At 46.7% G+C, this 14,094-nt stretch overlaps 2 protein-coding genes across 2 annotated transcripts; one reads left to right on the top strand and one right to left on the bottom strand.

Annotated features, from left to right (window-relative positions):
* Positions 1-663: 663 nt before the first annotated feature.
* Positions 664-2,509, top strand: LOC125556236 (zinc transporter 2-like). Its single transcript, XM_048719008.1, has 4 exons — positions 664-1,165; positions 1,463-1,524; positions 1,636-1,759; positions 1,924-2,509. Exons 1-4 carry the CDS (start codon positions 703-705, stop codon positions 2,298-2,300), a joined length of 1,026 nt encoding a protein of 341 aa, XP_048574965.1. The 5' UTR covers positions 664-702; the 3' UTR covers positions 2,301-2,509.
* Positions 2,510-4,136: 1,627 nt separating this feature from the next.
* Positions 4,137-5,477, bottom strand: LOC125507126 (ras-related protein RABB1c-like). The gene is made up of 6 exons (XM_048671811.1): positions 5,432-5,477; positions 4,932-5,071; positions 4,755-4,837; positions 4,446-4,656; positions 4,297-4,362; positions 4,137-4,208 (listed from the first exon to the last, which is right to left on the bottom strand). Exons 1-6 carry the CDS (start codon positions 5,475-5,477, stop codon positions 4,137-4,139), a joined length of 618 nt encoding a protein of 205 aa, XP_048527768.1.
* Between the last annotated feature and the right edge of the window lie 8,617 nt (positions 5,478-14,094).

Raw genomic sequence — 14,094 nt, 5'->3', positions numbered from 1 at the left:
TATGTGTTCCATACCCCCCCCCCCCCCCCCCCCCCCCAAATTGTTAGCCCATGGAGTGCGGAGCCGTGTCGAAGTGTACAATCCAGATTCTAGGGCCCAAGGATTTACGTGGCACATAAGTCCAAGGCCAAGCCGTTGAAGTAGGATCACCTTTATTGACATCAACTAGGCCCCCCCAAGCCGTCGATATATAACTTGATCAAGCTAGGCCGCAAACTGTTGGTTGCAGTAAAATTGAGATCGACTCAGACAGCGTGGAGGTTGTCGCGGCATTAAAAAATGGTTCTTCTTCTTCATTGGTCACTGCCGTTTTCGACGACTGTTATTTTAAGTCTTTAGTTTTCGGCATGTTATCTTTGATAATTGTAATAGAGAGAGTAATCATGTAGCTCACGAACTGGTTAGACTAGCTAGATTTTCTCCATCGAACACTTGGTTGGAATATGCAGTGATTCCTTTGATTGTAAACGATGCAATGGTTGTTATGACTGAATAAAGGAGGATTTGATTGTCAAAACGAGAACAATTTAAGAAGAGAAAGAGTACTAGCCCGAGAAGAAGTGTACTCCGGCAACACGTGGGCCCACACATCAGCTCCTTGCAAGCTTCCCGCCCACGTATAAATCCCCTCCCCGTCCTCGGCTCCTATCTACCTTCCGCATGGTTCCCGCACTGCCCAGCACAGCAACGGCACGCACGGGCATGGGCATGGCATCGGCCACCAGCTCCCGCCACCTCCTCCTTCTCGTCCTTTGGCTCAGCGCGTCCGCGAGCACTGCCTGGGCCCATGGAGGTGGCGGACACGGCGACGGCGACGCGGACGGCGGCGCGAAGGCGAAGCCGGATCTGCGGGCGCCGGGGCTGGTGGCGGTGAAGCTGTGGTGCCTGGCACTGGTGTTCGCGGGCACCCTGGCCGGCGGCGTGTCCCCCTACTTCATGCGGTGGAACGAGGCGTTCCTGGCGCTGGGCACGCAGTTCGCCGGCGGGGTCATCCTCGGCACCGCCATGATGCACTTCCTCAGCGACGCCGACGAGACCTTCGGGGACCTCGCCCCCCACAGCGACTACCCGTTCGCCTCCATGCTCGCCTGCGCCGGGTACGTCCTCATCATGCTCGTCTCCTCCGTCGTCGCGCGCGGCCCCGGCCGGACCGCCCCGAGTGCAGGTGAGCAGCAGCAGGTCCCACGTTCTCCGCTGAAACTAACTGCTATATCTGCGCATACACCAGCTGGCCGGCGGTGTAAAGGTGGCAGCTGCTCGTCGGGTTAAATGCAAATTTGCTCCCTTTCTATTCCGGGGCGGGCGCTACGTGCTACGTGATTGGCAATCTTTTTTTTTTTTTGAAGGGGTGATTGGCAATCTTTCGATGCGCATTTTCACGGTCTTATCGTTACTCCTGCGATCTTATTAGTCATGGTTTAAACGTTCACTTGAGAATCCAACCCTGTTTACAAACTTCCAGGAGCGCTGGAGGAGGGCAAGCTGAGCAGCACCGATGACAACAGCATCGAACCACAAACATCTGTAAGTGCAGCCTCCGAGTCCGGTGTTGATTTGGCAGTCGTTCAGACTACCACACAGCTCTGTGTACTCGCGCGTGCAGTATGTAATAACTTGGCGGTGCCGCGCGTGCAGGACGCGCACGGACCGTCGACTGCATCCATGCTACGCAACGCGAGCACCATCGGCGACGGCGTGCTCCTCATCGCCGCGCTCTGCTTCCACTCCGTCTTCGAAGGCATCGCCATTGGAGTTGCCGGTAAGACAGAGACAGAGCTTGAAATTTCCTGGATTTTGACTGCCATGAATGAGAGGATCTCTGCATCTTACTAGATGTGTGTGTACCTCTCGACCCTGCTTCAGTCACTGATTTTCATGCCTACTTCTACTTGATCCGGTCTTCGAATCGGCGATTACTCGCAGAGACGGAAGCCGACGCGTGGAAGGCGCTGTGGACCATCAGCCTGCACAAGATCTTGGCCGCGATCGCCATGGGCATCTCGCTGCTCCGGATGCTCCCCGACCGCCCCCTCCTCTCCTGCTTCGGCTACGCCTTCGCCTTCGCCGTCTCCAGCCCCATCGGCGTCGCCGTCAGCATACTCGTCGACGCCACCACGGAGGGCCGGGTGGCCGACTGGATCTATGCCATCTCCATGGGCCTCGCCACGGGCATCTTTGTCTACGTCTCCATCAACCACCTCCTCGCCAAGGGGTACAGGCCCCAGAGGCCCGTCGGCCGGTGGCTCGCCGTTGCGCTTGGCGTCGGTGTCATCGCGGTCGTCATGATATGGGACGCCTGAATGTGGTTCAGGATAACTAGAACCATTTACCTATGGATGTAAGCATATTGTCCTGCTAAGCTAGTTGGACACCAGATTTGCAGTACCAGCTGACCAAATGAAGCAGCTAATGACAGATAAACATGCGCGCTTAATCGCTGGTTGATAAACATCCACAATGACACAATGTTAAACATCCACAATGCCACACACGACCTACCTACATGCTTCATTGGCTTCCTGTGCACAAATTATCTGTACAATGTTGCTACGTCACTTGTCACTACAAATTATCTGACCTTGATGCTTTTCTATCCCTTTGCCAAAAAAATCAGAATATCAGCCTCACTCATGTCCAGGATAGAATCAACTGGAATTGGACGTCTTCAAAACAATACTCTGCCAGCTCGGCCTACTCGTGTCAATTCATTGGATCCGTTTCTAGGCCAGACCTTGAGATGACCTGGAGGCTGAAGATTGAGAGGAAAGTAAAAAAAAAATCATTTGACCTTGGCGCAAAATCGACTTCCCACTAAAGACAGATTGCGTGCCCAAGGGCCAAGGCTCCGGTCATAACAATGTGTGCTCCTTCTGCAATCAGAAGCTTGAGGAGGTGTTTGGTTCAGGGACTTTTTAGTCTCAGAGACTAGAAAAAGTCCCTAAAAAGTCTCTAGGAACCAAACGGGAGGGACTTTTTCTACAGGGACTAGAAAAAGACTTTACTGGAGAGTCTTTTTTTATTAGTCCCTGAGACTAGAAAAGGTCCTAGGATTTCTGAACCAAACACTCCCTGAGTCTGCAGACAGATTGCGTGCCCAAGACTCCGATCATAACAATGTGCGCTCCTTCTGCAATCAGGAGCTTGAGTCTGCGCTGCACCTCTTCAGCACTTGCACTTTTGCCCAGGAAGTTTGGTTCAAACTGCACTATACCTTGCCACAACATTGTCTGATCTTTCCTAGCTCTTTGGACTCCATCCAGACTTGGTGGCATTTCTGCTACCAGGGCCCCAAGAAGAACACTGCCGCCACGGCCTACTTTGCGTGGCACATTTAGAATGAGCGAAACAGAAGAGTATTCACCAGAAAATGGGGTGATCGCTTTGGTGAAAGCTGATTTAGAAGTGATAGCTGTAGCTCTTTAATGTAGTTGTTTCATGCCGCATCTCCAATAACTGCGTTCTCTTCCTTACCTCTGCTCCTTCCTGTAAATTCCTAATCTTCAATGAAAAGGCAGGGCACCTGCCTTTCAGAGTCAATTTTTTTATTTCATCAAATCCTCACTTATGCTTATTAAAAGTCCCCGCAGCAACTCGTGCGGTGTCTTTTTTTTTGCAGAAAAACTCGTGCGGTGTCGTCTAGTTTTTATACTGAATACTAGTATGTGCTAGAAATGCCTGAGTTTGTCTTTTTTGTGTACCCAACACCAAAATGTATTTCATCATGAAAGTTTACAAAAATTAGTATACATCCATATGTATGTGTGTGTTTTTAGAAATTTTTAAAACTTAAAAATCATGTTTCATCATGAAAATTTACAAACTAGTCTCTCTCCCTCCCTTCCTCTCTCTCTCTCTCTCTCTCATAGTTTTGAATTTTTCAATATCCAGGCTCCATGGAGCCGGGAGCCAAAAGCAATTTCCAAGTTCTCGCTCTCGACAAGACAAAAAGTATAGCAAAGTAAAAATCAAGACACTAGAAAAAATATAACATTGAAAGACTGTAAAACGCTTTACATCATTTTAAACTGCCAAGTGATCTACATATATACTACAGATTTGCACTAGTATCAAACATCATCTGAGAGACGGAACTGTGTCGTCCAAGTTATGCTCAGCCCTCAGCTGCTGCAGCAGCCTTAGGCTCCAGACGGCAGCGTGTCCCTGTCAAGGTTGCATAATTCATCAACTCCGGGCGTGACACCACTACACTGCAAGAGAGACAACAGTGGACAAATTAACCCGATAATCTTGTTTTAAAAAAATTAACCCGATAAGCAGCTGCTAGCAGACACTCACCTTGGAGAGATCGATGGCGCCTTCCTGGATCTTCTCGTACACCATGGACGTGCTCTGAAGGAATGCCTGCGTGCATAGGTCAGGTCATGTCAGAAAAATGCCATGGTGAATTGCGCGCCGCCGCGATGCGATTCGGTGCGTCGAGTTACCTCCTCCACGTTGTGCCGGGTCCTGGCCGAGGTCTCCATGAAGGCGAGGCCGTTCTCCTTGGCGAACTGCTCGCCCTCTTCCGTGCTGACGGCCCGCCTCTGACCTAAATCTGATTTGTTTCCGACCAGCATGATGGTGATGTTGTTGTTGCCGTCCGCCTGCTCCCTCATTTCTTCCAGCCAGCTCGCGACGTGGTTGAAGGTTTCCCTCCTGCTCATCACCAGAGGAAAGGATCGACATTCTTAGTCTACTGGTAAAATTCTAAGACGACAGCAACTTAAAATGCATGCTTAATCTGGTGAATGTACCTGGTGATGTCATAAACCAGGAGAGCCGCGGCCGCACCTCTGTAGTAGGATTTTGTGATTGACCTGAAAGCCTCCTGACCTGCCTGCATCATGCATGCAGATCACTTCAGTAAAGGTTTGACAGTAGGGAATGCACTTAGTTTCGTTTGAAGGTTCATAGCGGAACAACTTACGGACCGTGTCCCAGATCTGAAGCTTTATTTTCTTCTTGCCGATGGTGACCATCCGCTGCCCAAATTCGACGCCGATGGTCAGGTCGTGCACGGGCTGGAACCGCTTGTCGGTGAACTGCAGCAGGAGGCATGACTTTCCAACTCCTGGGACAGCAAATTCATAATTAACATGGTCATGGTTGCTTCTTGGCTTCTGGCCTAGGCCAACGCAAGCATATACAAGGCTTTCTACTGAAAAGATAAAACCCTACAGTTGCGTCGATCGAAACTGTAGCCATAATATAGCAAGTACGATCCGAGCCGCGCGGCAGCACGTTGTTGGACGGCGGCCGTCGATGAAAAAGGAACAAGATTTCGAGTTTCTACTTATAACCGGAAGTGGATTCGCGTACGAGATCACGCAACAAACCGATGATAAAATCAGGGCACGATGGACTAGAAACGAAAGAGAGCAGATGGACATCGGGAGCGCGCCGGCGCGGGGTCGAGAAGAAGGGCACGCACCTGTGTCGCCGACGACGATGTACCTGAACTTGTAAGCGAACGACATCGCTCCCAAATTCAGAGTCCAAGCACCCGGGCGCTGCTTCTCGCTTTAGATTTGATTCGACGGCGACGGCGCACACCAAATCTTTTTTTGTGTGTGTGAAAGTACCGAACGCCTCGTCCCACGTTCGATTATCTAGCGCGATTCTCCTTCCCCGTCGATCTCCCTAATCCCGTTTTCCTTTTTTTTTTTATTCTAGAAGTTTGTTTTTTCTCTAGTCTCGTACTCGTACTATGTGATCCCGATCGTAGCGCTGTCCGTTTCCTTTTCTTATCCGTGGTTTGTTTTTCTCTCGTACGTGGGCACTTCTCTAGCTTTTCCCCCCCTTTCTTTTTCTGCGGCTGTTTTTTCCCTCGTGCGTGAAAGAACTTCTCCCGTTTCCTTTCTCTTTGGACTCCCAGACCGAACGACTTCTTCGTACTCCAGCGAAAAAAGCCCAACTAGGTTTTTGCTGTGCCAGATTAAAGCCCGGATTTTCCTGTGCTACAAAACAAAAATGTCATCAGACTTTTTTAAAGCACAAAAAATGCCATGGGTAAAAAGAATTTGTTTTTTTGCAATGACCCAAAAGAAAAATAGTCAATGGCAAATGCCATTGCAGTCTTTACGAATTTACATAAAAAGGTCACGCGATTTAAACGTTGCCATTGCAGTTTTGCAAATGTCACCCCACTGCAAAAACTGTTCAGCCGCGTCGTTCGCAAATGTCATCCCGGCTGGCGAATGGTCACTGGCTATTGGTGCTTTATAGTTATCGAGGAAACTCTTAAACCTTCAAACTCGTGGAGTCAATTTGAATCGAATGAACTCCTAATACTCAAGTTGCCACCTTTTTAACTTACTGATACCCGACAATGTCAACCAAGTAGCTGTTTGGCGCATGGGAAAATTGGGATCACACACCACTCTTAGTGACTACACGGCCCCATATGTCATATTCATGTACCACCGGCAACTCCCTGCAGATCCGCCACATCCTCATACCCCCTCGAAGCCACACCTCACCTCAAACAGGTACGCGGAGGCTCTCCATAGCCACTATCATGGGCAGATCTGGGCCCCGGGCAGCCCAGGCAATGGCCTGGGGCGTGAAAAATTTCTCAGCCTATATATCTAGAGAACAAAAAAACTGGCCTGAGGCGCAGCCCACTTCCTACTCCTCTTGCCGGGCCATTGAACAAAACACTGGCCAGGGGCGCAGCCCACTTCATCAATTAATAAAAAAGTGAATGAGAACAAGAAAGACACAAAAGCCTGAGCTGCTAGTGCGTTGCGTACGGGAGTCTTTTTGTCTAGAAAAGAAAGATGACCCATCTTAGCTAGTTGATGAAGAGATTTCTCTTGCTAGTTGCCACTGTTTTCAAATCCCATTTTCTCGTGCTAGTTTTTTTGCAGGGAATTTCTCTTGCAAGTTGTCACTATTTAAGGCTTGATTCAAACATGATCTTTAATTCTTTCCCTTTTTATATTGTTTTACTTACTTTTGTTGTTCTGCAGAGAAGATAAATGTGGAATCCGATTTAGTAATTCACATTTTGCATTTGTTATTAAACCTGCTAAGTTTTTTTAAAAAAATTACTTGAATACACTGATTTGTATTTCAAAATTTATAATTTTTTTGCCGGAAAACTTTTAGTCTATTCATCTTCAAATATAGCAGTACAATGAACACTAAAAATAATAAAACTTACATTCGAGTTCATAGACCACCTAACGACGACTACAAGCACTGAAGCGAGTCAAAAATTGTGCCGCCGTCATCGCCCTCCCTCGCCGGAGCTGGCATGTAGTAGATAGTCGGAAGTCGTCGTACTAAGGCCTTATAAGACAAGCGCATCAAATACAACCACCGACTGAATTGTGTGAGATCCGCTGAAGAAACACCTCCACACCCTATCCGACAATGCTAGACGCACCTGAAGGAAATATGCCCTAGAGGCAATAATAAAGTTATTATTTATTTTCTTATATCATGATAAATGTTTATTATTCATGCTAGATTGTATTAACCGGAAACATAATACATGTGTGAATACATAGACAAACAGAGTGTCACTAGTATGCCTCTTCTTGACTAGCTCGTTGATCAAAGATGGTTATGTTTCCTAACCATAGACATGAGTTGTCATTTGATTAACGGGATCACATCATTAGGAGAATGATGTGATTGACTTGACCCATTCCGTTAGCTTAGCACTTGATCGTTTAGTTTGTTGCTATTGCTTTCTTCATGACTTATACATGTTCCTATGACTATGAGATTATGCAACTCCCGTTTACCGGAGGAACACTTTGTGTGCCACCAAACGTCACAACGTAACTGGGTGATTATAAAGGTGCTCTACAGGTGTCTCCGAAGGTACTTGTTGGGTTGGCGTATTTCGATATTAGGATTTGTCACTCCGATTGTCGGAGAGGTATCTCTGGGCCCACTCGGTAATGCACATCACTATAAGCCTTGCAAGCATTGCAACTAATGAGTTAGTTGTGGGATGATGTATTATGGAACGAGTAAAGAGACTTGCCGGTAACGAGATTGAACTAGGTATGAGATACCGACGATCGAATCTCGGGCAAGTAACATACCGATGACAAAGGGAACAACGTATGTTGTTATGCGGTCTGACCGATAAAGATCTTCGTAGAATATGTAGGAGCCAATATGGGCATCCAGGTCCCGCTATTGGTTATTGACCAGAGAGGTGTCTCGGTCATGTCTACATAGTTCTCGAACCCGTAGGGTCCGCACGCTTAACGTTCGTTGACGATATAGTATTATATGAGTTATGTATGTTGGTGACCGAATGTTGTTCGGAGTCCCGGATGAGATCACGGACATGACGAGGAGCTTTGGAATGGTCCGGAGGTAAATATTCATATATTGAATGATATGGTTTGGCCAAGGGGTCAGGCCCATGGGGGCTATAAGTCGGTGCAAAAAGAGTTTTGCGGAGGCCAGGGGGCCAAACGCCGGAGACCCTGGCGTCTGGCCCTGGGCCAGACGCCGAGGCCCATGGCGTCTAGGCCAGACGCCAAGGATTGTGGCGTTTGGTCCTGGAGTCCGAGTGAGACTCTTGCCTTTCGGACAAAACCGACTTTGAGGAGGCTTTCGCTCCAAGTTTCGACCCCAGGGCTCAACATATAAATAGAGGGGCAGAGCTAGCACCAAAGACACATCAAGAAACACCAAGCCGTGTGCCGGCAACCCCGTCCCCTCTAGTTTATCCTCCATCATAGTTTTCGTAGTGCTTAGGCGAAGCCCTACGGAGATTGTTCTTCACCAATACCGTCACCACACCGTCGTGCTGCCGGAACTCATCTACTACTTCACCCCTCTTGCTGGATCGAGAAAGGCGAGGACGTCACCGAGCCGAACGTGTGCAGAACTCGGAGGTGCCGTGCTTTCGGTACTTGGATCGGTCGGATTGTGAAGACGTACGACTACATCAACCGCGTTGATATAACGCTTCAGCAAACGGTCTACAAGGGTATGTAGACAACACTCTCCCCTCTCGTTGCTATGCATCACCATGATCCTGCGTGTGCGTAAGAATTTTTTTGAAATTACTACGTTCCCCAACAGCACCATCAGGATGGGGGCTAGGCAGGGAGAACCTGATTCCATCTTTAGGGAGACGCCACCATCTCGCTTCCTGAGTAGGACATAAGCCCTAAAAAACTCAAATAAATGTCTAAAAACAGAGTCCTCCCGCCGGCAAGGGCCGGGATCCACCACGCCCCATGGACTAAAGCCACAGGGGACGAGGCAGAATGGCGCCGCCGCTGCTGTCGGGCGGCAGGAACCCTAGTCGCCCTTGGAGGAGAGACATCATATGTCTTTCTTTATTGCATGCAGTCATAGGAGGCTCATATCAATCAATCCTTTGATTTGGTACCATTTTTTGTATCATTTATATGTTAGATATTGTCTTTTAATATGTTTTACTTTATTAGTTAAACTGTGAATGAACAAATACCGCCATTGAATATTGTGTTTGGATTTTTATTAGTTATAACTTAACTTTATATGCCTTGAAACCAATGTTTTAAATAGCGGGATATAGCATATAGCGGCGATCCTTAAAAACGGCTATAGATGAGCTATAGCGAGGCTATAGCGGCAAATTGCATATGAAATCATTTAGCGACAACATGCTCAAACTGCTATAGCGGAGCTATAGCGGGGCTATAGCCGGCTATTTAAAACTATGCTTGAAACTGGATTTTTTTTACACTTAGTTTCTCGCCTAGGGTGTCAGCCAATCCTGGCTCCGCCACTGGCCACTATGGTAGACTAGAAGGGACTAGAGGTGGTCTCCGATAAGGAGGCCAACGACATCATCGTTGGTGGGCCAAACGCGTTCATGCTCGTGCTTGTCGCCCTTCAACTACTATGCCACGGATAGGGCTCGAGCATGGATGATGCCACATTGTACCCACCTCGACTTGGGCCCGCCAGTTTGTCGCCCTTATTGTCGGCCTTTGTCATAGAGCTACTCTGGTGTCCAATGAACCATAGCATGTTGCCATGTATAGTCTCCTCTACATGATGCGGTATGTGTGGCCTCATCCCCTACAACTCCGGGTCATCAGCACCTGTCTCCACTCTATTATTCCAATCCGCCTCACTAATCCCATCCAACATAGACACATTGTGTTCCCGACCAAGGCCCTACATCCTTCCCAATCTCGTGCTCGCGGGACAATCCAACAGAAGGCTGCTCCAAGATTGATCATGCAACGTAGCAAGGCACGACCACCAATAACCTCTCGCTGTCTTAATGCAATGCGGGAGCTCCCCGCCCTCTGACGAGGTTCCGTAAAAAAAATAACCTCTCGCTGCACCCCATTTGTTTCGGTCGACGCTCTCGCCGACCTCCTGGGCGGTTGTTACCCACGTCCTCCTCGACTACATGTCATCGCCAAATTGAACATGCACTCGTCAGCTAGCCTGCTTATTGACTTGCATCAATAAGTACAGGTCGCCAATTTCACGGATCGGGAGTTTAGGGTTCAATTCAGTCCGACCTTAAGAGTTAAAGGTTTAAAACGGGCTTCTCTTTTTATATGAGCATTGCAAAACTTCTGCTATTATCAGACTTGCACTAGCATAAGCTTGTATTAAAGTTGAATTGGATTAGTAGTATACCAAAACCAATGCACTTTGCAATGCTAAGAAGACAAACTCGAGCAGATATGCAACACTGCACTTGCATAATTGCAGGGCCATGGAAGAACTGATACAATACTTTGTAGCGGCAAAGCCATGGCCGGATTTTGAAAAATGAAAGTTAGAACGATAGATATTAGGAGGAGAGCAGCTGGAGGACATGTTGCGATTAAAAAAAACTATTAATATGTACTCTTATATTTTTTTTACGGAGAAAGTACTTATATAGAATATTTCTTGTTCAAAACATCAGTTAGGTACTACTCCCTCCGTTCCTAAATATTTGTTTTTCTAGACATTTTAAATGGTTACAACATACGGATGTATGTAGACATATTTTAAAATGTAGGTTCATTTATTTTGCTTCATATATAGTCACTTGTTGAAATTTTTACAAAGAGAAATATTTAGAAACGGAAAGAGTACGGAGTAGTCAGTTGTTGATTCGATTGAGTTGCATGTAGAGGCGGGTGCGAGGTTCGAGACTCCCTAATTATATTACCCGGCATTTACAATGCTTAAGCGCTTACCCAGGCGCTTAGGAAAAGAAAATAAATATTCTTTGTCTTAGCGCCTGGTCTGCCGTCCATGCTTCCAACGCTGGAATTAATATATGGGCGCAACACAAAGTAGAAAAAGAACGAGAAACACCCCTAGCGTCCGGTGACTCCTGTTGCGCCGACGCTAGCTGATTTACTGGGATTGAATGGGATTCTATTGAAACTACCGTGAATTAGATCCTAGCGCCCGTGCTAAGCACCTTCATTGTAGATGGGGCGCTAAAGACAGGCGCGAGGATCTGATTCCCAGCCGTTTGAGCGAAACCCCGTTCGATCCGAGGAAATTGTGAAGCGTTGACGCAAAATCAGCCACCGGGCGCTAGCCCTTTTTCTCTTCCGTGCAAGGACTCAAGCATGTGTCGTATAAGGGCATGTACCATGCCCGACGCTTGTCCAGGCGCTTATAGACGTGAAGAAAATAGTATTAAATTAAAAAATATCTAAGCATCCATGTCTTCCAACGCGAGATGCTAAACAGCCGATGCTAATTGGATGCTAATTTGAACTGGCCATGCACCGCATGCAGTAGAGAAAGGAGCGAAGCGCCTGATGCCTCTCTTTGCGTCGATGCAGTGCCCGGCGCTGGAATTTGACGGCCTCAACCGCCGAACGACCAGGAATTTAACAGGAAAGGAATCCTCTCCAAGCACCCAGCGTTGAAGATGCCCTAAGCATCTCTACCTTATCGCTGGCGTTGGAGGACAAGACGCTAACGGCCGCTGCTACGCGATTATCCTTTTCTTAATTTCCTTAAGCGCCAGTCCAAGCACCCAGGCCTTCCTAGCTCGTTTTTCAATGGATAAGCAATGGAGGCCAATTTGGGAAAAGCGACGAGCAAAGATTAACTAGTCACGGGGCTATCTACCTTCGTAACCAAACATAGCTTTTCATAAACTGATTATTCATAAAAACGTAGATAAAGCCGATTTTCCTAGAAATCGGCTTAAAACGCATTTTCTATAGGACGCGACTAACCACTAGTCGACTGGTGGTTAGCGACAAATCCGCACGATCGAAAACCTGTGTCCCTCCCCGCGCGTGACCCACTTCGGCAGCCCCACCCACGACCCAGCCTTCTCTCGCGAGGCCCACCGTGCGCAACGCATTGAGGCCCAAGACTGTTAACACAGCCCCTTTGGCCCACCTCCCCCCTCCTGCACGTGACTTACCACCCCAAAACCTAGTTTCTTACCTCCATCGCAAGAAATATACACCTGCCCCGATCAGTTCTCTCCTCTCTCCCCGACGCGCCTCCATCGCCGGCGACCTCCGCCCTAGACCTGATCCACCAAAAAAAAGGAAACCGCGAAAAACATCACCAAAACACAAGGATTTGAGGGAGGGCCCCGGTTTACCGCAACAACATCACAGGGGTTACATCAGTTCGTCTCTATTTCGTCATAATTAGGCAAAAAAGAAAGGAGGTAAGTGATTCAACCTCTATACACCTGCTGCATTTGCATTTCATACCAATAAAATCAAATTCCTCGGTTGTAAATTGAGTTACCACTCAAATTCAGTCAGGTTACCAACAAAAAGATTGACTAAATTTTCCTCTTTTACAACCAAAAAGTTGGTAAAATTGGTCCATGTTCCTACCTACAGATTACATCATTGATTTACCTCATCATTAAGTTACCAACATAAACGCATATAGGTTATCATCATCAATCTGTCAAGCTATCTTTTTTGGAGCATGTTAGAAATACATGTATGAATTTTCTCATTAAAACTGACATACCATCTCGAATGAATATAGATTACCAGAATGTGTACATTGAGTAATCAGCATCCTTTAAGATTTATTCAACATAAAAAAAGATCATTTTCTTCCTTTTTATATTGAACAAACCCATGTCAGAACAAGTTATCATGCTAATTCATTACAAATTACCAGGAAAACTCAGAACCAAAGGTGCAAAAAACACTACAAGAATACCATGTGTTGATTTACATTGTTGCCACCAGACTTTTTTGATAAGAAATGATGTTCATGAAATGAGGTTGATAGAAACTATTGCTGTCATACTCCCATATGCTGGTTACTGCCAAAACGATACCTGTTACAAAAAAGAAGTAATGAGTGCAGTAAAAGGAAAAAAATATAGTTGTTGTGAAAAAATAATCAAAATTGCTTGTAAGTGTGGAAAATTAATGGATGCAATCACATGTGCTAGCAGGTGCTGCAACACAAGAAAATGGCGCATGACAACGGGGATAATGTGGATATCATTATGAGTGGTGTGGGGACAAACCAACAGTGTGAATATGCACACACGGCAAGCTTTGGTTCTGCCAAAACAGATGAAGGTAAAACATTTACCATGCCACCACATTTTTGTACACAAACTTGTTACCATCGTACTTGAATTGCAACTACCACCCTATGTTATTTACAACTATCACATTCACCATGAAACAGTTCATCAATCACGTAGCTTGATGCGCACAGGTTACCATGAATTTAGGTACAATTACCACACTTACTGCATACGAATTATCATGCAATCTGTATTACAATTGGAATTACATGCTTTCACTTTACAGCTACAAAAAACATCTTAATGCATGCAAACTTTACCAAGAAACTGGAGTACAAGATACCACTAGTTTTGGCGTGTAGAAAATATAACACAAATTAACAACTTTCAATCACATTACAGGTGCTACATCTAGAAGCAACCCGGTGGTTCGAGAGACAAGCAAAGAACCGACTACTAGCAGCATAGGGGGGAGAGAAAACTTCTTTGATCATTCAGTCAGCGAGCCGGCGAGTCCAGAAACAGGAGGAGAGAATGCTGAACAGGGAGACAAAAATACCGAGGCATACTCCACACCGAAACCTCCTGATGAAACGATGAAGTTTGATACTTTTGAGGAAGCTTATGAA

The sequence above is a fragment of the Triticum urartu genome, chromosome 5 (assembly GCF_003073215.2).
Source record: "Triticum urartu cultivar G1812 chromosome 5, Tu2.1, whole genome shotgun sequence".
NCBI lineage: Eukaryota > Viridiplantae > Streptophyta > Magnoliopsida > Poales > Poaceae > Triticum > Triticum urartu.
Note: the sequence above shows the minus strand (reverse complement) of the source record. Positions and strands in the feature narration are given on the sequence as shown.